The sequence below is a fragment of the Lycium ferocissimum genome, chromosome 11 (genome assembly GCF_029784015.1).
Source record: "Lycium ferocissimum isolate CSIRO_LF1 chromosome 11, AGI_CSIRO_Lferr_CH_V1, whole genome shotgun sequence".
NCBI classification, from domain to species: domain Eukaryota; kingdom Viridiplantae; phylum Streptophyta; class Magnoliopsida; order Solanales; family Solanaceae; genus Lycium; species Lycium ferocissimum.
This window is the reverse complement of record NC_081352.1, coordinates 35,016,075-35,031,494: the sequence shown is the minus strand read 5'-3', so window position 1 is coordinate 35,031,494 and position 15,420 is coordinate 35,016,075. Positions and strand designations below refer to the sequence as shown.

At 36.3% G+C, this 15,420-nt stretch overlaps 1 protein-coding gene across 1 annotated transcript; it reads left to right on the top strand.

Annotated features, from left to right (window-relative positions):
- Window positions 1-2,610: 2,610 nt before the first annotated feature.
- LOC132037302 (uncharacterized) lies at window positions 2,611-15,022 on the top strand. Its single transcript, XM_059427797.1, has 20 exons — window positions 2,611-3,126; window positions 3,390-3,478; window positions 3,855-3,964; window positions 4,082-4,136; window positions 4,976-5,064; window positions 6,267-6,333; window positions 6,406-6,468; window positions 6,659-6,829; window positions 6,952-7,045; window positions 7,129-7,205; window positions 7,366-7,438; window positions 9,526-9,569; window positions 9,722-9,789; window positions 10,688-10,773; window positions 10,874-11,031; window positions 11,120-12,452; window positions 12,873-13,141; window positions 13,682-13,885; window positions 13,967-14,123; window positions 14,441-15,022. The coding sequence occupies exons 1-20, from the start codon at window positions 3,015-3,017 to the stop codon at window positions 14,728-14,730; spliced, it is 3,609 nt and encodes a 1,202-aa protein (XP_059283780.1). The 5' UTR covers window positions 2,611-3,014; the 3' UTR covers window positions 14,731-15,022.
- The last annotated feature ends 398 nt before the right edge of the window (window positions 15,023-15,420 follow it).

Below are 15,420 nucleotides of genomic sequence, written 5' to 3'. Positions count from 1 at the left end.
GATGGGAGAGAATATAAGGTCGTTCTAGGGCTTGGGGGTGTGAAGAATGAAGTGAAAAAGCCTTAAAACGAAGTTTTATAATTGTTTAATCGGACCCATTTTACGCCTTATTTTACGTCCAGTAAAAATTCTTCGGACCGTATGTCTTACCGTACATCCATTCCAGTGAATTGGGCTTTCTGGGCCAATTTTACGGTCTGAATATTCTACCGTATATCTGCAGAACACTGTTTTAGTAAAACGGGCATAACTTTTTGTACAGATGTCCGTTTGACCTCCATAATATACCGTTGGAAAGGTATTTCAAAGATCTACAACTTTCAAGAAGGAAATTTTCCCAAATTCCTTACAGATTTTTCCGTATACTCATTTTAATTGAGACGTGGTGCAAACTCACTTAAAAACACGCTCCGTAGGGTAGCTTCCGACTTTCCTTTGCTAAAGGACTCTTCTCATGTCTTTATTGGGTTTCAAACTCCATTTATACACTACTCAAATTGGGTTCATGATACCCTTGTCTTATGAGTCAAATCTTAGCCCGAATGCACGAGGTGTTACACTTAATTGCTCCAAAATCTTGAATTAAAGACTTGAATTTTGGAGAAGATTTCCTAAATCTTGATTCTTGAACCTTGGGATGGGTTTTCTTGAAAACCCTAGATTAGGAACAATGATTTCTTGCTTAGATTATTAGAATATATGTTAGAATTGAGTTGGAAGGGTTTGGATTGACTTACCTTGATGTTTTGGATTGTTGCTAGGGCTTGGAATTGTGAATAATGAAATAGAAGAACTCAAGACTTGGATTTATACAAAAATGAGGCCGAGGTTATATGGACATATTATACGGTCCGTATAAAGTTATACGGTCCGTATAATATGACCATATTTATCATGGCCGAACGAACGTCGATTTGGAGCGTCCCGAAGTACGGACGAGTTATACGGTCCGTATAAAATTATATGGGCCGTATAACGAGTTCGTATAACATGATCGGTGAACGGACCGTAATCCTTTAGTAAAATGGCCATAACTCTTTGTACAGATGTCCCCTTGACCCCCATAATATACCGTTGGAAAGGTATTTCAAAGGGATACAACTTTCATTCAGGAAGTTTTCCCAAATTCCTAATAAATAAAGGGGTTATGGTCATTGGAAGTAAGACCTTCTATAAACTCACTTGCAAACATGCCCCGTAGAGTGGCTTCCAACTTTGCTTTGCCCAAAGACATTTCTTATGACTTGATTAGTTTTCAAAACACTTCCTATAACCCTCATATTGGTTCCATTATGTTATCATCTTATGAGTTAAACCTTCGCCTGAAGCTACGAGGTGTTACAGTCTACACACATATAAATATATGCATAGTATTTAGTGGCCGTTTGACCAAGAATAAATTTTTACTTTTGCTCGTAGTTGAATTCCGAAAATCATGTTTGGCCATAAAATTTTGGAATCAACTTGAAGTTGAATTTCAGAATTTGTTGGAATTTGAAAAATACCAAGAGTTGTTTTCACTTTTTTCACTCCAAAGCACTTACCAAAATTATAAAAATAACTCCAATTTGTATTTACGCGCCCATGGCCAAACACAACTTCAATTCACAAATACCATTTTCACTTTGAATTTTTTTTTCCTTCCAGATTTCACAATTTTCATGGCCAAACGGGCACTAAATGAATAGAAAATTATACACGGATAAGTATATAGATATCTACAAAATCAAGTTGCAAAAATCTACTATAGGGCACTAACCACTACGCAAGAGATGATAACTTCTAAAAGCAGAATTGAGTTTTACAGCCAATCAAACAACTATTAAACATTTAAATAAATTCAACGCGAATTCATAAAGAAGGAAAAATGATTATCAAAATGAAAAAAGGAGTAAAAAGCAAACAATTACAGATTAGAATGAGGAGGCAGCTTGATTAGTGGAATGGTAAAGTGGAAAGCTAGACGTGGAAAAATCATTTTTATAAGTAATTCTTATCATATGCTCTCCCCCATCTTTTATATGTATATTTATTATTACTCCTCCTATCCCCAATTTAAGTACATACCTTACTTTTATATTTTGGCATTCTATATTTAGTAAATTTTTTAATTCCAACATTCTACTCCCTCTGTCTCAAATTATCTATCGTGATTAATAAAAATAATTATTTTAAATTATTTGTCGTTTTAGAAGTTCAAGACATAACTAATTATTTTCCCTTATTTTATCCTTAGTAGGAATTTGTCATTAATGGCAATGACACATAAATAGAGTAAACATTTAATAGATAGAGATTATAACTTGAACATTAATAAAGATAAAGTTAGTCAAATACCTCTTCTAATTAATATTTCTTAAGGGACATGTAAAACAAAAAAACGACAGATAATATGAGACGGAAAGAGTAAATGACAAATTTAAGATCACAAAATTTAAAATACTACATACATCATTAATTTAATTTAAGATCAAAAGATTTGAAGACTTCCCTTATTTATTAAATTTCGTATTCCGTCAAACTAAGACACTTCAATTGAGACCGAACGGAGGAAGTACTAATTGTTACTACTAATTTTTATATTTATTATTATAGTTTAATTTTATTTTCTTAGCTCTCGTCCACCTCAATTCAAAAGTAATGGAGAAACAAAACATCTCTCATTAGTACTGACAATTTGCGCCCACCGTTGCGTCTGTTGTCCTGTTCTTTTCCTGACACAAACAAAAACACCACTTGTTTTTCGAGATCCAATACCTCATCATTCCCCAAAATACCTATCAAGTGATTATAATTGTAATATTACAACACCGAAAGTTATTACAATAGTGCACTCACGTCTCACGGCCGGCCCCACAGAATCTCTATCGCACGTGATTTCTACGTGCTTCCCACTCTCACCTTAATTCCATTCATTTGCGCCTGATTTCCCTTAATCAGGTGGTTTTCCGTTAACGGGGCCGTCATTTCCGTTACCGGTGAATTCTCCGTTCTAACGGCGTTGTGTTAGATCTATGGAATCGATATTGGCACGAGCTTTAGAGTACACATTGAAGTACTGGTTAAAGTCATTTAGCAGAGATCAGTTCAAATTGCAAGGCCGTACCGCTCAACTTTCCAATTTAGGTACAATTTTTTCTTTTGTATTTACTGTTACTCCCTGTTTCCCAATTTATGTGCCACAGTTTGAATTTTAATTCAGAGTCACAAATAATTCAGACATACAATCTTTAAATTCTTTAGTAAAAATTAACAATGTAGTACTATTTACAATTCATAAATCAATAAAAAGATTTTTTTGTTTGACTCTCGAAATCCGAACTGTACACTATGATATTGAAGCTCTGTTAATTGATTATACAGCTGAAAAATTGGTGATTTTGGTTTAGATTTAAATGGAGATGCATTGCATGCGAGTGCGGGATTACCACCGGCATTGAATGTTACAACGGCAAAAGTTGGGAAATTGGAGATCATTGTTAGTAGTAGCACTGTCTCTTTATTGACTTTTAGATTGTTAGATTCATAATTGAAGAATATTTTGATGAGTTAATGGTCATAAATACACCTGAACTATCACTTTTTCGTGAGTTAACTACTTGAATTATCAGGTGTGCGAGTTTCCTACCTGAACTATCACCATCATTCAGTTAGGAAAAGTGAACAACTGATAGTTGAGGTGTGTTTTGATAAATAGTTGATGATAGTTCAGGTAGGAAACTCATGAAAAAGTTATAGTTCAGGTGTGTTTTTGATCATTATCTTTATTTTGATCAAATGTCTATTGTTCTAATTGTCTTTTTTTTTTTTTTTTTTTTTTTTTTTGGGCTTTACTTTGGTTCTTTCAACTCAAGCTTCCGTCAGTAAGCAATGTGCAAATAGAGCCAATAGTTGTGCAGATTGATAGGCTCGACTTAGTTCTAGAAGAAAGAGATGATATTGATACACCTAGGAGCTCTAGCAGGTATTAGAGGCTCAACATGATTGATTACCCTTTTGGATGACATTTAATAATACGACTCTCTTAAGAGCTTGGTTTGGTTATTGTTGTCTTACTTGGTATAATACTGATTTTTATCAGTGCGGCGTCATCTGGTAGCTCCTCGAAGGGAAGTGGATATGGATTTGCTGACAAGGTTAGCAACATTATTGTATCAGCTCACTTGGTTTTGATGTTATGTTAGAGTGTTTGAGTTAATTCTTTGTGGTGCCATGGGGATTGTGTGTGCTTAATTTATTGGGATTTGATGATTTCGTACACAATTTTGGAGGAGATAATTTAAGGTTGATTACGAGCTCGCAATTTGCAACTATGATATCCCATCACATGGGTGCTTCGGGAGAAGGATGAAATATTTGAAAATGCTTAAAATTTGAAGATGGTTAATAAAGAATAATTCAATGGATTTAGTAGATCCTTAGTATGTTTAATCAGTTTAAAATTTTACGGTCTGCGGATGGTCATATCTTCCCGAATAAGTGGGTAATTAGAGCATAAGGGCTTTAATTTAAGTTCTTGTTTCATCCTGTTGTAATTATTCTTTTGTTTCTTCATATTGTCCATCACCAGACTGAAAAGAGAAAGATGGTACATAGGGCTCTTCTACTATTGAAATCATATGATATCCAACATGCTTCGATTTAGTAATTGCAAAATTGTTTTTTTTTTCTGTTAAGAAATCCATGTCAATGTAGCTATGTTTTTTGCTTTCCATTTTTTTAAAAAAATTTTTGAGGCTAAAAACTCTAAGCAGAGACGGATTTATAATAGATAATTTATTACATGATATTTACTCTACTTTGGTCGAGTGATCTGATTATTCTATGCTCTCTGATTTATATATGTACTACATTCATCACCACTCTTCTTATTTCCTTTGTCTTTGTGTTTGATTCTCAAGTTCTGGAAAGATAGAGATTTGGTTGGGTGACCTTTCAGGAAGAGTGATCTTGTATATTGGTCTATTATTGTCAGATTGCAGATGGCATGACATTACAAGTCCATACTGTTAATCTTCTGCTTGAAACTCACGGAGGTGCTAGACGCCGAGGAGGAGCAAGCTGGTAAGTGTTAATACCTTCATTCCTGATTTTTTGTATCCTATTTTTCCTGTTTCTTTTGCTTCCGGTGACCAATCCTGCACTCTGCACTGTTTCAAAATCGGACTGGATATCCTTACTCCTCAATGCTTTCTGATTCCCTTTTCTATTCTCAGATCCTCAAGCAAGAAACAAATACATAATTGAAGAGAACAAAATGAACCATAGGGATGGTAATGTGGTAGTGGGACTAGTTTTGATCATTTCTGTCATTCCCATCACATTTTGCCTGCTCTTTAAACCTTAATCTGAAGCCATTCCTCCTTAACTGCAGAATTTAGACTTTAAGAACTTAACTAGAAATTTAGTACCCTCAGCGAGCCTGGTTATATTACTGCAGATTCTTTTAACGAATGACTTGAACTTTGAGCTGCTGACATTCAAAGTAAAATTATGCCTGAAGATTTCAGGCAGAATAAAGAATTACAGATAGTAATAGGAGTAATGGGCGAAGAAGCTTACTGAAGAGACCAGTTTTGATGTTCGGAGTGAGAACATGTTAATAATATGGATTTGGATGGCTTCAAAGAAAAGAAAAACATACGAGTTTGAACTTGGAAAAGAAAGGTAGCTACTCCTAGGGTTGAGACTTCATAGAATTATAGCTTGATAAAAGTTAAAGCAACAAAAATCAGTCCAGAAGCCGATAGAAGTAAAACTTAAAGCAAAGCATAAATAAAAATCACTGAACATGGTTCAGATATTGATCCATATAAAACAAAAAGTTGTTCGTTTTTACTTTTACCTTATCAAAAAAAAAAAAAAAAAAAAAAAGAGAGAAAAAAAAAGGGGCATTTTGATGCTTAGAAGTCTGTCAAAGATGTCAGATCAGTACTTTTGAACACCATAGATTGGTCGGTTGGGTCATCCTCATCTAAAATTGAGAAATGCCAACATAACATTTTAACATTATTATTTGCATAACGTTTTTCTTCACCAATATATCAGTGCACTCTATTAGAGAACATTCAGCCATTGAGTGCAAAATGGTATATCCAAAGGCTCCAAACTTATAATTGCATGAGTTTAAGCTCAGACCCTCTTGCATCTTTTGGCAGGTTCTTAGCAAAAACTTGTGATACGAGCAATTTTATTTATCTGTTAGGTTCATATGATTAGTTTAGGTGTGATAGTTTCCTCACTCTTTTGTTTAACTATTTCACCAGGGCATCACCTATGGCATCAATCACTATACACAATCTTCTTCTGTATACAACAAATGAGAACTGGGAGGTAGGTGGCATTTATTTTAGATGAGATGTGTTGTTGTTGCTCAAGAATGACTCAAACTATCTGCTATTGCAGGTTGTAAATCTAAAGGAAGCTAGGGATTTCTCTAGTGGCAAGGAGTTCATATATGTGTTCAAAGTAATTACGTTTCCTTTCTACTATTTAGAAAAAAAAAATTGTTTACATGAATGAGATTTAGTTCTTCTTCCCAAGGTTTTACAAGATTGTTATGGGTACCTTGTTCTTTTCTGCAGTGTCCTAAATCCTTTATTACTCATGTGTGCATCATCATGTCATGTTGCATCATCTATTTTTCTTTTAATAACAGAAACTTGAATGGGAACATCTATCTATTGATCTGTTGCCTCATCCCGATATGTTCGCGGATGCACATTCTGGAAGCTCTCAAGGGGGAAGTAACAAGAGAGATGAAGATGGAGCAAAGCGAGTATTTTTTGGCGGGGAGAGATTCATTGAAGGAATATCTGGGGAGGCTCATGTAATGCAAATTGGGCACACAATTTCCTTCTATGAATTTCATTTTGAATATGACCATAGTTTATGATTTGACGCATACAAACCATTGATATAATGGATTTCTCGCCTTTACATTGTTATCAGATAACGATTCAGAGGACTGAACTAAATAGTCCACTAGGGCTTGAAGTTCAATTGCACATCACAGAAGCAGTTTGTCCAGCTCTAAGTGAACCAGGCATGTAGAAAAGATCATGCATTATTTGGATGTTCTTGTGTCTTGTTTTCTACAATCTGCTTATTACTATTTTGATTCTGCAGGATTACGAGCCCTTCTTCGCTTCATGACGGGAGTTTACGTCTGTATAAACAGAGGGGATATCAATCCAAATCAGCAAGTATGACTGACTCCATCGTCATAAACTTTTTCAATTGGTTCCTAAATGTTGACATAATCTTAAGAAGTTATTGACCTCTGTGTACTTCACCTTTCTGAGTTATTGACCTCTGTGTACTTCACCTTTCTGACTTTTCCTGTTGGTTTGTTAACTATGGCAGCATACAGAAGCAGCAGGGCGGTCTTTGGTCTCCGTTATTGTGGATCACATTTTTCTGCGTATAAAGGACACAGGTTAGATTTTCCACATCTAATACATGCACTTTTTCCTTAGTAGGGGCACAGGTGGTGAGAGGATACCTAACTACCAAAAGCTAACTATACATCTATCTGAATTAAACCAATTAAACCAAAAGAGGAAAAAAAGAAGATTAAAACTAACACTTGTAATAGTTGTTTTTTTTTTTTTTTCTTTTTTAAAAAAAGGTTACAGTGTAGTCATTTTTGTATTGTTAGCCACGTCAACAGAAAAAGACCAATTAGTTCAAACTATCATTCTCTACTTACAAGGACTCCAAAAAGTGTAGCATTGGTTCTGTTTCAACGTCAAAAGAAATCTTTACACCAGATGTGAAGAGACAAAATACATTCCAGCTTAATCTTTTGTAAATAATTGTGTTTGTCTCAGAACACCTAGTATACTTGTAGTTTAAGGAGCATAACTTAAACAGTATAATCTCAAAACTAAAGAACAGCAAGGTAATTCTTATAGTTAAACTTCAAGGATGCAATACATGATGAACATTATCAATCAAGTGAAACTATATCTTGATCGGGGCTCAAATACCACTGTATATGCACAAAGCTGGTTTACAAGTATATGAATCAAGATCAAAACTTGGAGGGTATTAGAAAAATCTAATTTCTTCTTTGATTAAAAAAAACAGATTTGTTTTTCATTTTGGTGGAGGAAGATTTCTAAACAACTTTGTAATGTTTACTTCTTATCTTCTTTTCCTAACATTCTTATTGTTTTTAGATTTTCTTTGTTGGATCATCTTATTATCTTTTAAGGTTTGCTTTTGTTCAACTTACAAGTAAACTTCAGTCTTAAAGAAAGCCTAATACAATGAAGTTCCCCCTCTAATAGCTTAAGCTTTTAGATTAGGCAACCCAACAGAGCAGGCAAAGGTCTTGGCTTCGAGCCTCATATCACTCCGTGCTTGGCTCAAGAAATGAATCAAGTCCACATGTAAGGAGGCTGCTGCAAAATAAAAGTTTCCCCTCTCTAATAGTTTAAACTCTTAGATGAGGCGGTTCACATAATTCTTACCCAAAAAAAAAAAAAGGGAAGATGTGAATTTTTTTTTTTTTCTGTTTCAAAAAAAATTCACATCTTCCTTATTTATGTACATTTTGGATTCATGGACTTGTGGGGGATTTTTGATTAATAAGATCTTTCATCATTAAAGTTTTTTCTGATAAATCAAATGTTATTTCATTAATAAACACCAAATCGGTGTCGAAGTATGTAAAAAGTGTGTGTCGGTCAACCACATACATCTATTATATTATTCCGATCATCTGTAAACATTTTACACAAAAGATAAAGAAGAAACGAGAAAGAGATTTTAGTACATGTTTTATCTCTTGCGCTCTTTTGTAAGACATTCCATTTCTTTCATTTTGAGTTAAATGCACAAAAGGCATTTCTCTATTCCTTCCTTTCATTGCCATTCTTTTGTCAAAACCCAAACTTGCACGTTCCTATATGACAGTCCTAGGTAACACTCGTGCTATGTTGAACAGTGAGAACGTGGATTTCAAAAAAGATGTTAACAAACCAACAATGCAAGTGAAGATGATTGTTTTTCTGTTTCCAAAAAAAAAAAAAAAAAGATGATTGTTTTCCTCTCTGAACTCCTCGCGCAAGGAGACAAAATTACTATCATCTGCCTCCTATCTACTCTTCAGTAATTTCATGTAAAAATGATTTCACCATGAAATCCCCCTTCCCCCCTCAAGCACATTCCCCTTTCGTACCACCTTGTCCTCCCGACTGGCCTATCATTGATTTGTGTAAAAATTCTTCGATCTCCTCCACTCCCAGTCCTCAATGGCCCTCTTAAAAAGTTATATCCCAAGTGATTCTGTAGCTGTCTGTTCTTAAATAGTTGCCTATCTATAATTTGCCGCTCCAAACAGTAATGGAAAGCCTGTACCCGTACCATTTGACTGCACTCAAAGTCCCCGACAAATATCTGATGCTTTCCTACTTTTTGCCTTTGACAACACTGAACTTCGTATCATAGTGTAAGGTTCTTTACATCACATTAGGTTCTTTCAAACGTTCCACTAATGTGTGTCAGTTTGCTTTGCAGAATTTCAGCTCGAACTTTTGATGCAGTCTTTGTTCTTTTCTCGGGTATAGATTCTTATTGATCCAAAAAGAATTTTATTTTATCTTTTTATGTTGATTCATGAGCCGAGATGCAACACATTATATGCTGGTGGAACCAGTGGTTATTTTTGTTTGTTTTTTCATTAGGGCCTTTATATTGGAATTTCCTTCTGCAGGGAAGTATCTCAGGTGGAGAAAGTGCTAAATGCTTGACTCGTCTTATGGTAGGAGGAGCCTTTTTAAGGCAAGTTTCTGTGATTCTGTCATCACTTAACACAAAGTCACATACTACACAAGTTGCAAAGAATGCATTTACTGCAAACTGAGCTCAACTTAACAAAGATATTTAATTGTTTATCACTACTTGCGACCAAATAATCGTGTTTGCTTAGGATTTTCTGCATTCTGTATATCTGGCTCAGGTAACTCTGTTATTCTAAGCTTAACTTCAGTTTATGAGGCTCAGAGATATCATCAAAGAATTTTTTTCCTTCACTGTCATGCAAGAGATGAACTAATTAAGTGATTAAAAATTCTGTTGTCATTGTAACTATAGCTTGAGTTATGCAAGTTTTCAAATATGAACTGTTTTATCTTGTGAAGCTGAGAGGCTCAGTTCACTACAACTATCTCATTATTATGTTTTGTACCTCATAGAGAGCTGACTGAATCTGCACCAGCTTCTGCACCTTCCTGCTCATATATATTGATTCTCTGACAAACTGCTTTGTGAATATGTTCTTGCACTTGGAGCATTTGTGTTCATGAAATACTGTTGGGTTTGAACCTCAACAGAAGGAGTAAATGGAGTTTCTCTTTGTTCGACTTCTAAACTATAACTACTTGCTGGAGTTCATGCAGTTAGCTTTAACAATTCTTACCTTGTCCTTCCGGCAAGAGGAATACAGGAGCCAAGGATCTCAAAAACATTTTCACCGTAAAAAAAAAAAAAAAAAAAAAAAAAAAAACTCTGTAGTTACCAGTTTCAAAAAAAAAAAACTCTAATGTAGTCTCATAGGGGTCCATCACTTGATAGCAATCTTGTTAAGTTTTTATGCAGTCCTCCCTGAAAAACTCTTTTGCTGAACTGAGAGTTGAGTTTTTATAGCACGTTCTAAGTGCACCAATTGCTTTAAATGCAGGGATACATTTGCACGCCCTCCATGCACCTTGGTGCAGCCATCAGAGCTGGTGGATTCTGATAATGTCTTGAACATTCCAGACTTTGGTACTGTCATCAATTCTGGGGGGGAATATTTTATGTCGAGGGAAAGCTTAATCCAGAATTTATGGTTGAAATTTAATGTATTTCTCTTTTTCTTGTTCAGGTAAAGATTTTTGTCCGCCCATATATCCTCTAGGGGACCAGCAGGGGAACTTCAGTGCTGGGATCCCCCTGATCTCTCTTCATTCTCTTCAGCTCAAGCCTTCACCATCCCCACCAACTTTTGCTTCTACCACAGTTATCAATTGTCAGCCCCTTATGGTATTCATATACTATAGATAACAACCTCATATTGTCTTTTTTTTAACAGCCCCGATGACTTATGCTGTTCTTCTTGTTTGTTTGCCAGGTTCATCTTCAGGAAGAATCTTGTCTGAGGATATGCTCCTTTTTAGCCGATGGAATTGTAGTTAATCCTGGTGTAGTTCTATCAGATTTCTCTTTAAACTCCCACACATTCAATCTTAAGGGGTTAGATATCACTGTCCCATTAGACATGGGAACACAAAATCATACTGTTTCAGGTGAAAATAATACGTGTCATAGTTTGTTTGGTGGGGCAAGACTTCATATAGAAGATTTCATCCTTTCGGAGTCACCTACTCTTAAGTTGGGGCTACTAAACCTCGAGAAGGATCCAGCATGCTTCTGTCTGTGGGAAGATCAACCAATTGATGGTAGCCAGAAGAAATGGTCTGCTGGTGCTTCAGTCATTAGTCTCTCTCTACAAACATGTAACGATGCAACTGGACTCCAAAACTCTCTTGCATTATCTTCAAATTTATGGAGATGTGTTGAGCTGAAAGGTGCTTGCCTTGAAGTAGCCATGGCTACGGCAGATGGAAGCCCTTTAACAAATGTCCCACCTCCTGGAGGAATTGTTAGATTGGGGATTGCCTGTCAGCAGTATTTGTCCAACACTTCAGTTGAGCAATTATTTTTTGTCCTAGATTTTTACACATATTTTGGGAGGGTAAGCGAAAAGATAGCAGTGGCTGGGAGGTTCAATTCACAGGATGAAGTAATTCAAAAATCTTCAGGTCAATCATTAAGTGAAAAGGTTCCCGGTGATACTGCTGTAAGTTTAGCAGTGAACGATCTGCACCTAAGATTTTTGGAATCTTCTGCCACTGACAATTCAGGAATGCCTTTGGTTCAATTTATAGGCAAAGGGCTGTCCATCAAAGTTACTCATAGAACTTTGGGGGGTGCTATAGTCATTTCATCAAGTTTGCTTTGGGAAGGTATTGAAATTGATTGTGCAGACACTCTGAGTAGCTTGCCACGTGAGAATGGCTTGGTGTGGGCCTCAAACCAAAATGGCCAGTTGGTGGAGAAAGGATGTCAACTTAGATCTGTCTTTTGGGTGCAAAATAGGAAGATCTATCAATCAAATGGCAATTTTTTTTCAGTTCCCTTCTTGGACATAAAAATGGTACAGGTGATCCCATATAAAACACAGGACATGGAGTGTCACAGTCTAAATGTTTCAGCTTGTATTGCTGGTGTCCGCCTTGGGGGAGGAATGAATTACACAGAAGCCTTACTTCACAGGTTTGGAATTCTTGGGCCCGATGGCGGTCCTGGGGAGGGGCTTACTAAAGGGTTGGAGCATCTGTCTGCTGGGCCTTTGTCTAAACTTTTGAAAGCAACACCTCTTACCCTTGATGAACTTAAAGATGGTTGGGCTCTTCAACTTGTGATGATGCTATATACTCCTGCCATCCCTATTTGGTTGTGCACTTCCTCTTTGGCGCTATTACTAAGAGAATAGTTGAATACATGAGCCGTTTAATATTTGTGAGAAAACATGCGGAGCCATAGTATGCGTTTTTTGCTTAAATGAATAATTAGAGGATAAAATGATATAATAAAAGGGTATAGGTGCTCCACAAAGCTGTCTTATTTTGAAAGTGTTAAAACTTTCCCTTTTAAGGAAAGTGGGCTGCGTTTTTGAACAATTAAAAAAGGAAATTAGGCACAAGCATTTCGGGATGGAGGGAGTATTCATTTTCTTTGCCATCTATGACGTCCATGATTAACTTTGCTTGTGATCTTGATCGATGTTCTTCTCGTTTTTTTCTGTTTTGCCTTCTTTCTAGATGGAAAGGTCACTGGTAGATTACAGTTGGAAACACCTGATGATGTGGACATATCCATAGAGTTCAAAGATTGGTTATTTGCTCTGGAAGGTGCACAAGAAGAAGCACAAAGGTGGTGGTTCTGTGATCATGAAGATTCTGTCAGAGAAGAGCGGTGTTGGCACGCAACTTTCCAGAACATTTGTGTCAAAGCAAGCAGCTCTAAGCATGTAACAAATGGTAGCGGAAAATTGTATGGCAAAAAAAGATATCCCCTCGAGTTGATTACTGTAAGCACTTTATTCTTATTGTGCAATGTATTTGCCTCGGTGGAGATTGATAAACTTGACTCTTGTTATAAAATATTTATATCTTGCAGAGTAGCTATTGTTTTGAGCAAGTATTGCATATTGGGATTTTCGACGGTAGCTTTAACAATTCTTAGACAAGAAACATGGCAATCATTGTTTTGTAGTTTTTCCACCTATCTTTATTGCTTCAGAGGTTCCAAATACTTCTTAGGGGTTTTCTATATCTGGGTTACTTTTGTCAGTGTTGGGCCTAGTCTCTTGAGCTGAGCACGTGAACACATTACTATTCACTAACCTTAGTCTTTATGCAAATAACTAATTGCTTTTGATCTTGTTTTAATATTGGCCTGAGACGAGTTTAAATGGAGTAACATGGTCAGTGAGGGTTCATATAGCCGACCCGAACTTGATTGGGATTGAGGCATAGTAGTTGTTGTCGTTTTTGTTCTCTTACTTGCAACCGTTTTTCTCTTCATGGAGCTTTTTAAAGACGAGTAACCAAACTAGGAGCTGCTGCAGGTTGGTATGGAAGGTCTGCAGATCTTAAAACCACGCTCTCCACATCGTATCAGGCAAGATAGTCTTGAAGGACCGCTTAAAGAGACTGCTGAGAGATTTGGTGGTATGAACATCGAAGTAGACATAGTGAATTGTGAAGACGATACTGATGATGGAATGGGAAAGTGGATTGTGGAAAATCTGAAATTCTCCGTCAAACAGCCGGTATGAAGATTTTGTGAGTTTGTGCTTTGATTTTTATCTCCTGCTCTGTGCATGTATAAAGAAGTCTGTTGTATTTGGCAGATTGAGGCAGTGGTGACTAAGGCTGAGCTCCAGTACCTTGCTTTCTTGTGCAAGTCTGAGGTCAACTCTATGGGTCGGATTGCCGCTGGAATTCTGCGGGTACTTAAGTTAGAAAGTTCTGTTGGCCAAGGAGCAATCAGTCAACTGAGTAATTTAGGTAACTTTTGTATCTTATTTGGAACTTCATTTTCACAATATATTTCTTCATTCTAGCTGAGATTCTATACCTGAATAAGCTTACCGAACCAGTAGCACTTATAATTACTATAGTAGAAGTCTCTGCCTAAGGTAGCTGGCTCTGCTCCAAAATGTTCCCTTCAACGAAGAGCCAGGCCATATTTATGGGATATTGTATATTAGACATTTAGTAGATGGTGGTATCTCTTGGCCTTTTCCACACTTGACCAATATATTGTGCTAATGCTTTGTTTTCTGGTTGATGATTTAGTGACTTGGACTCATGAATACTTGCAGGAAGTGAAAGCTTTGATAGAATATTTACCCCTGAAAAACTCAGCAGAGATAGTAGCAGCAGTAGTATAGGACTAAGTCCATCGTCCAATTTCACTGGTGGAAGCCGAAACTCATGTCTAGAGTCAACAGTAGCTTCTCTTGAAGAGATGATCAAGGATTCACAGACCAAATGTTCTGCTTTAAGTGTTGAACTAGCTAGTTCTACATCTTCCCTCGATGATGTTAAAGAGCTGAGTCAGAAACTGGAGAACATGCAGAAATTATTGATGCGATTGCGGACTCAAGTTTAATTCATATCTCCTCTTCCAAAGTCCTTTTTGTAGTATGTTGTGTTACTATAATTAAAGAATCATACAGGTTGGCCATTCTTTTTGTACATATGTACTACCTAAAATATGTTGAGCATGTAGTACAAAGCGAGAAAATGTAGAAAGAAAGAAAGAAACCGCAGTTGCATAGCAAATTTTGTATTGATGTATGATCGGATTTCATCGTCCAATTATGTTAGGGTTCTCTTGATATTGTATTGTATTTGCCATCAGTAAATGGAAGAACATTTAAGTTGGCCAAATTGAGCATCAATTGTTTTTGGCATAACCTCTGCATTTCTGAGACACATACATTTAATTCACATCTTAACGGTTGTTGTCCTACCTTATTGGGGTCTTTGGTATGAAGAAAAATGTTTTCTCGGAAAACAAGCAGATTTCTTACTTATTTTCTACTGTTTGGCAAGTAAGCAAAATAAAATTATCCCAAAAGCATTTTTATGTACTCTACTAAAACACTACGGGGGTGGGATGGAGTGGAGAGTGGGGGTTCAAGGGTGGCGGGGTAATGGAATGGTCAAAAGGATGGAGTCAGGGTGGTTGGATTGGTGGAGAAGAGACAATGAACTAGGAATATCGCTTATGAAACATATTTTCCTACTTCCGTTAGAAAAGTCATTTTCTTCATTTTTCAGGAACATCTCTCTTAGA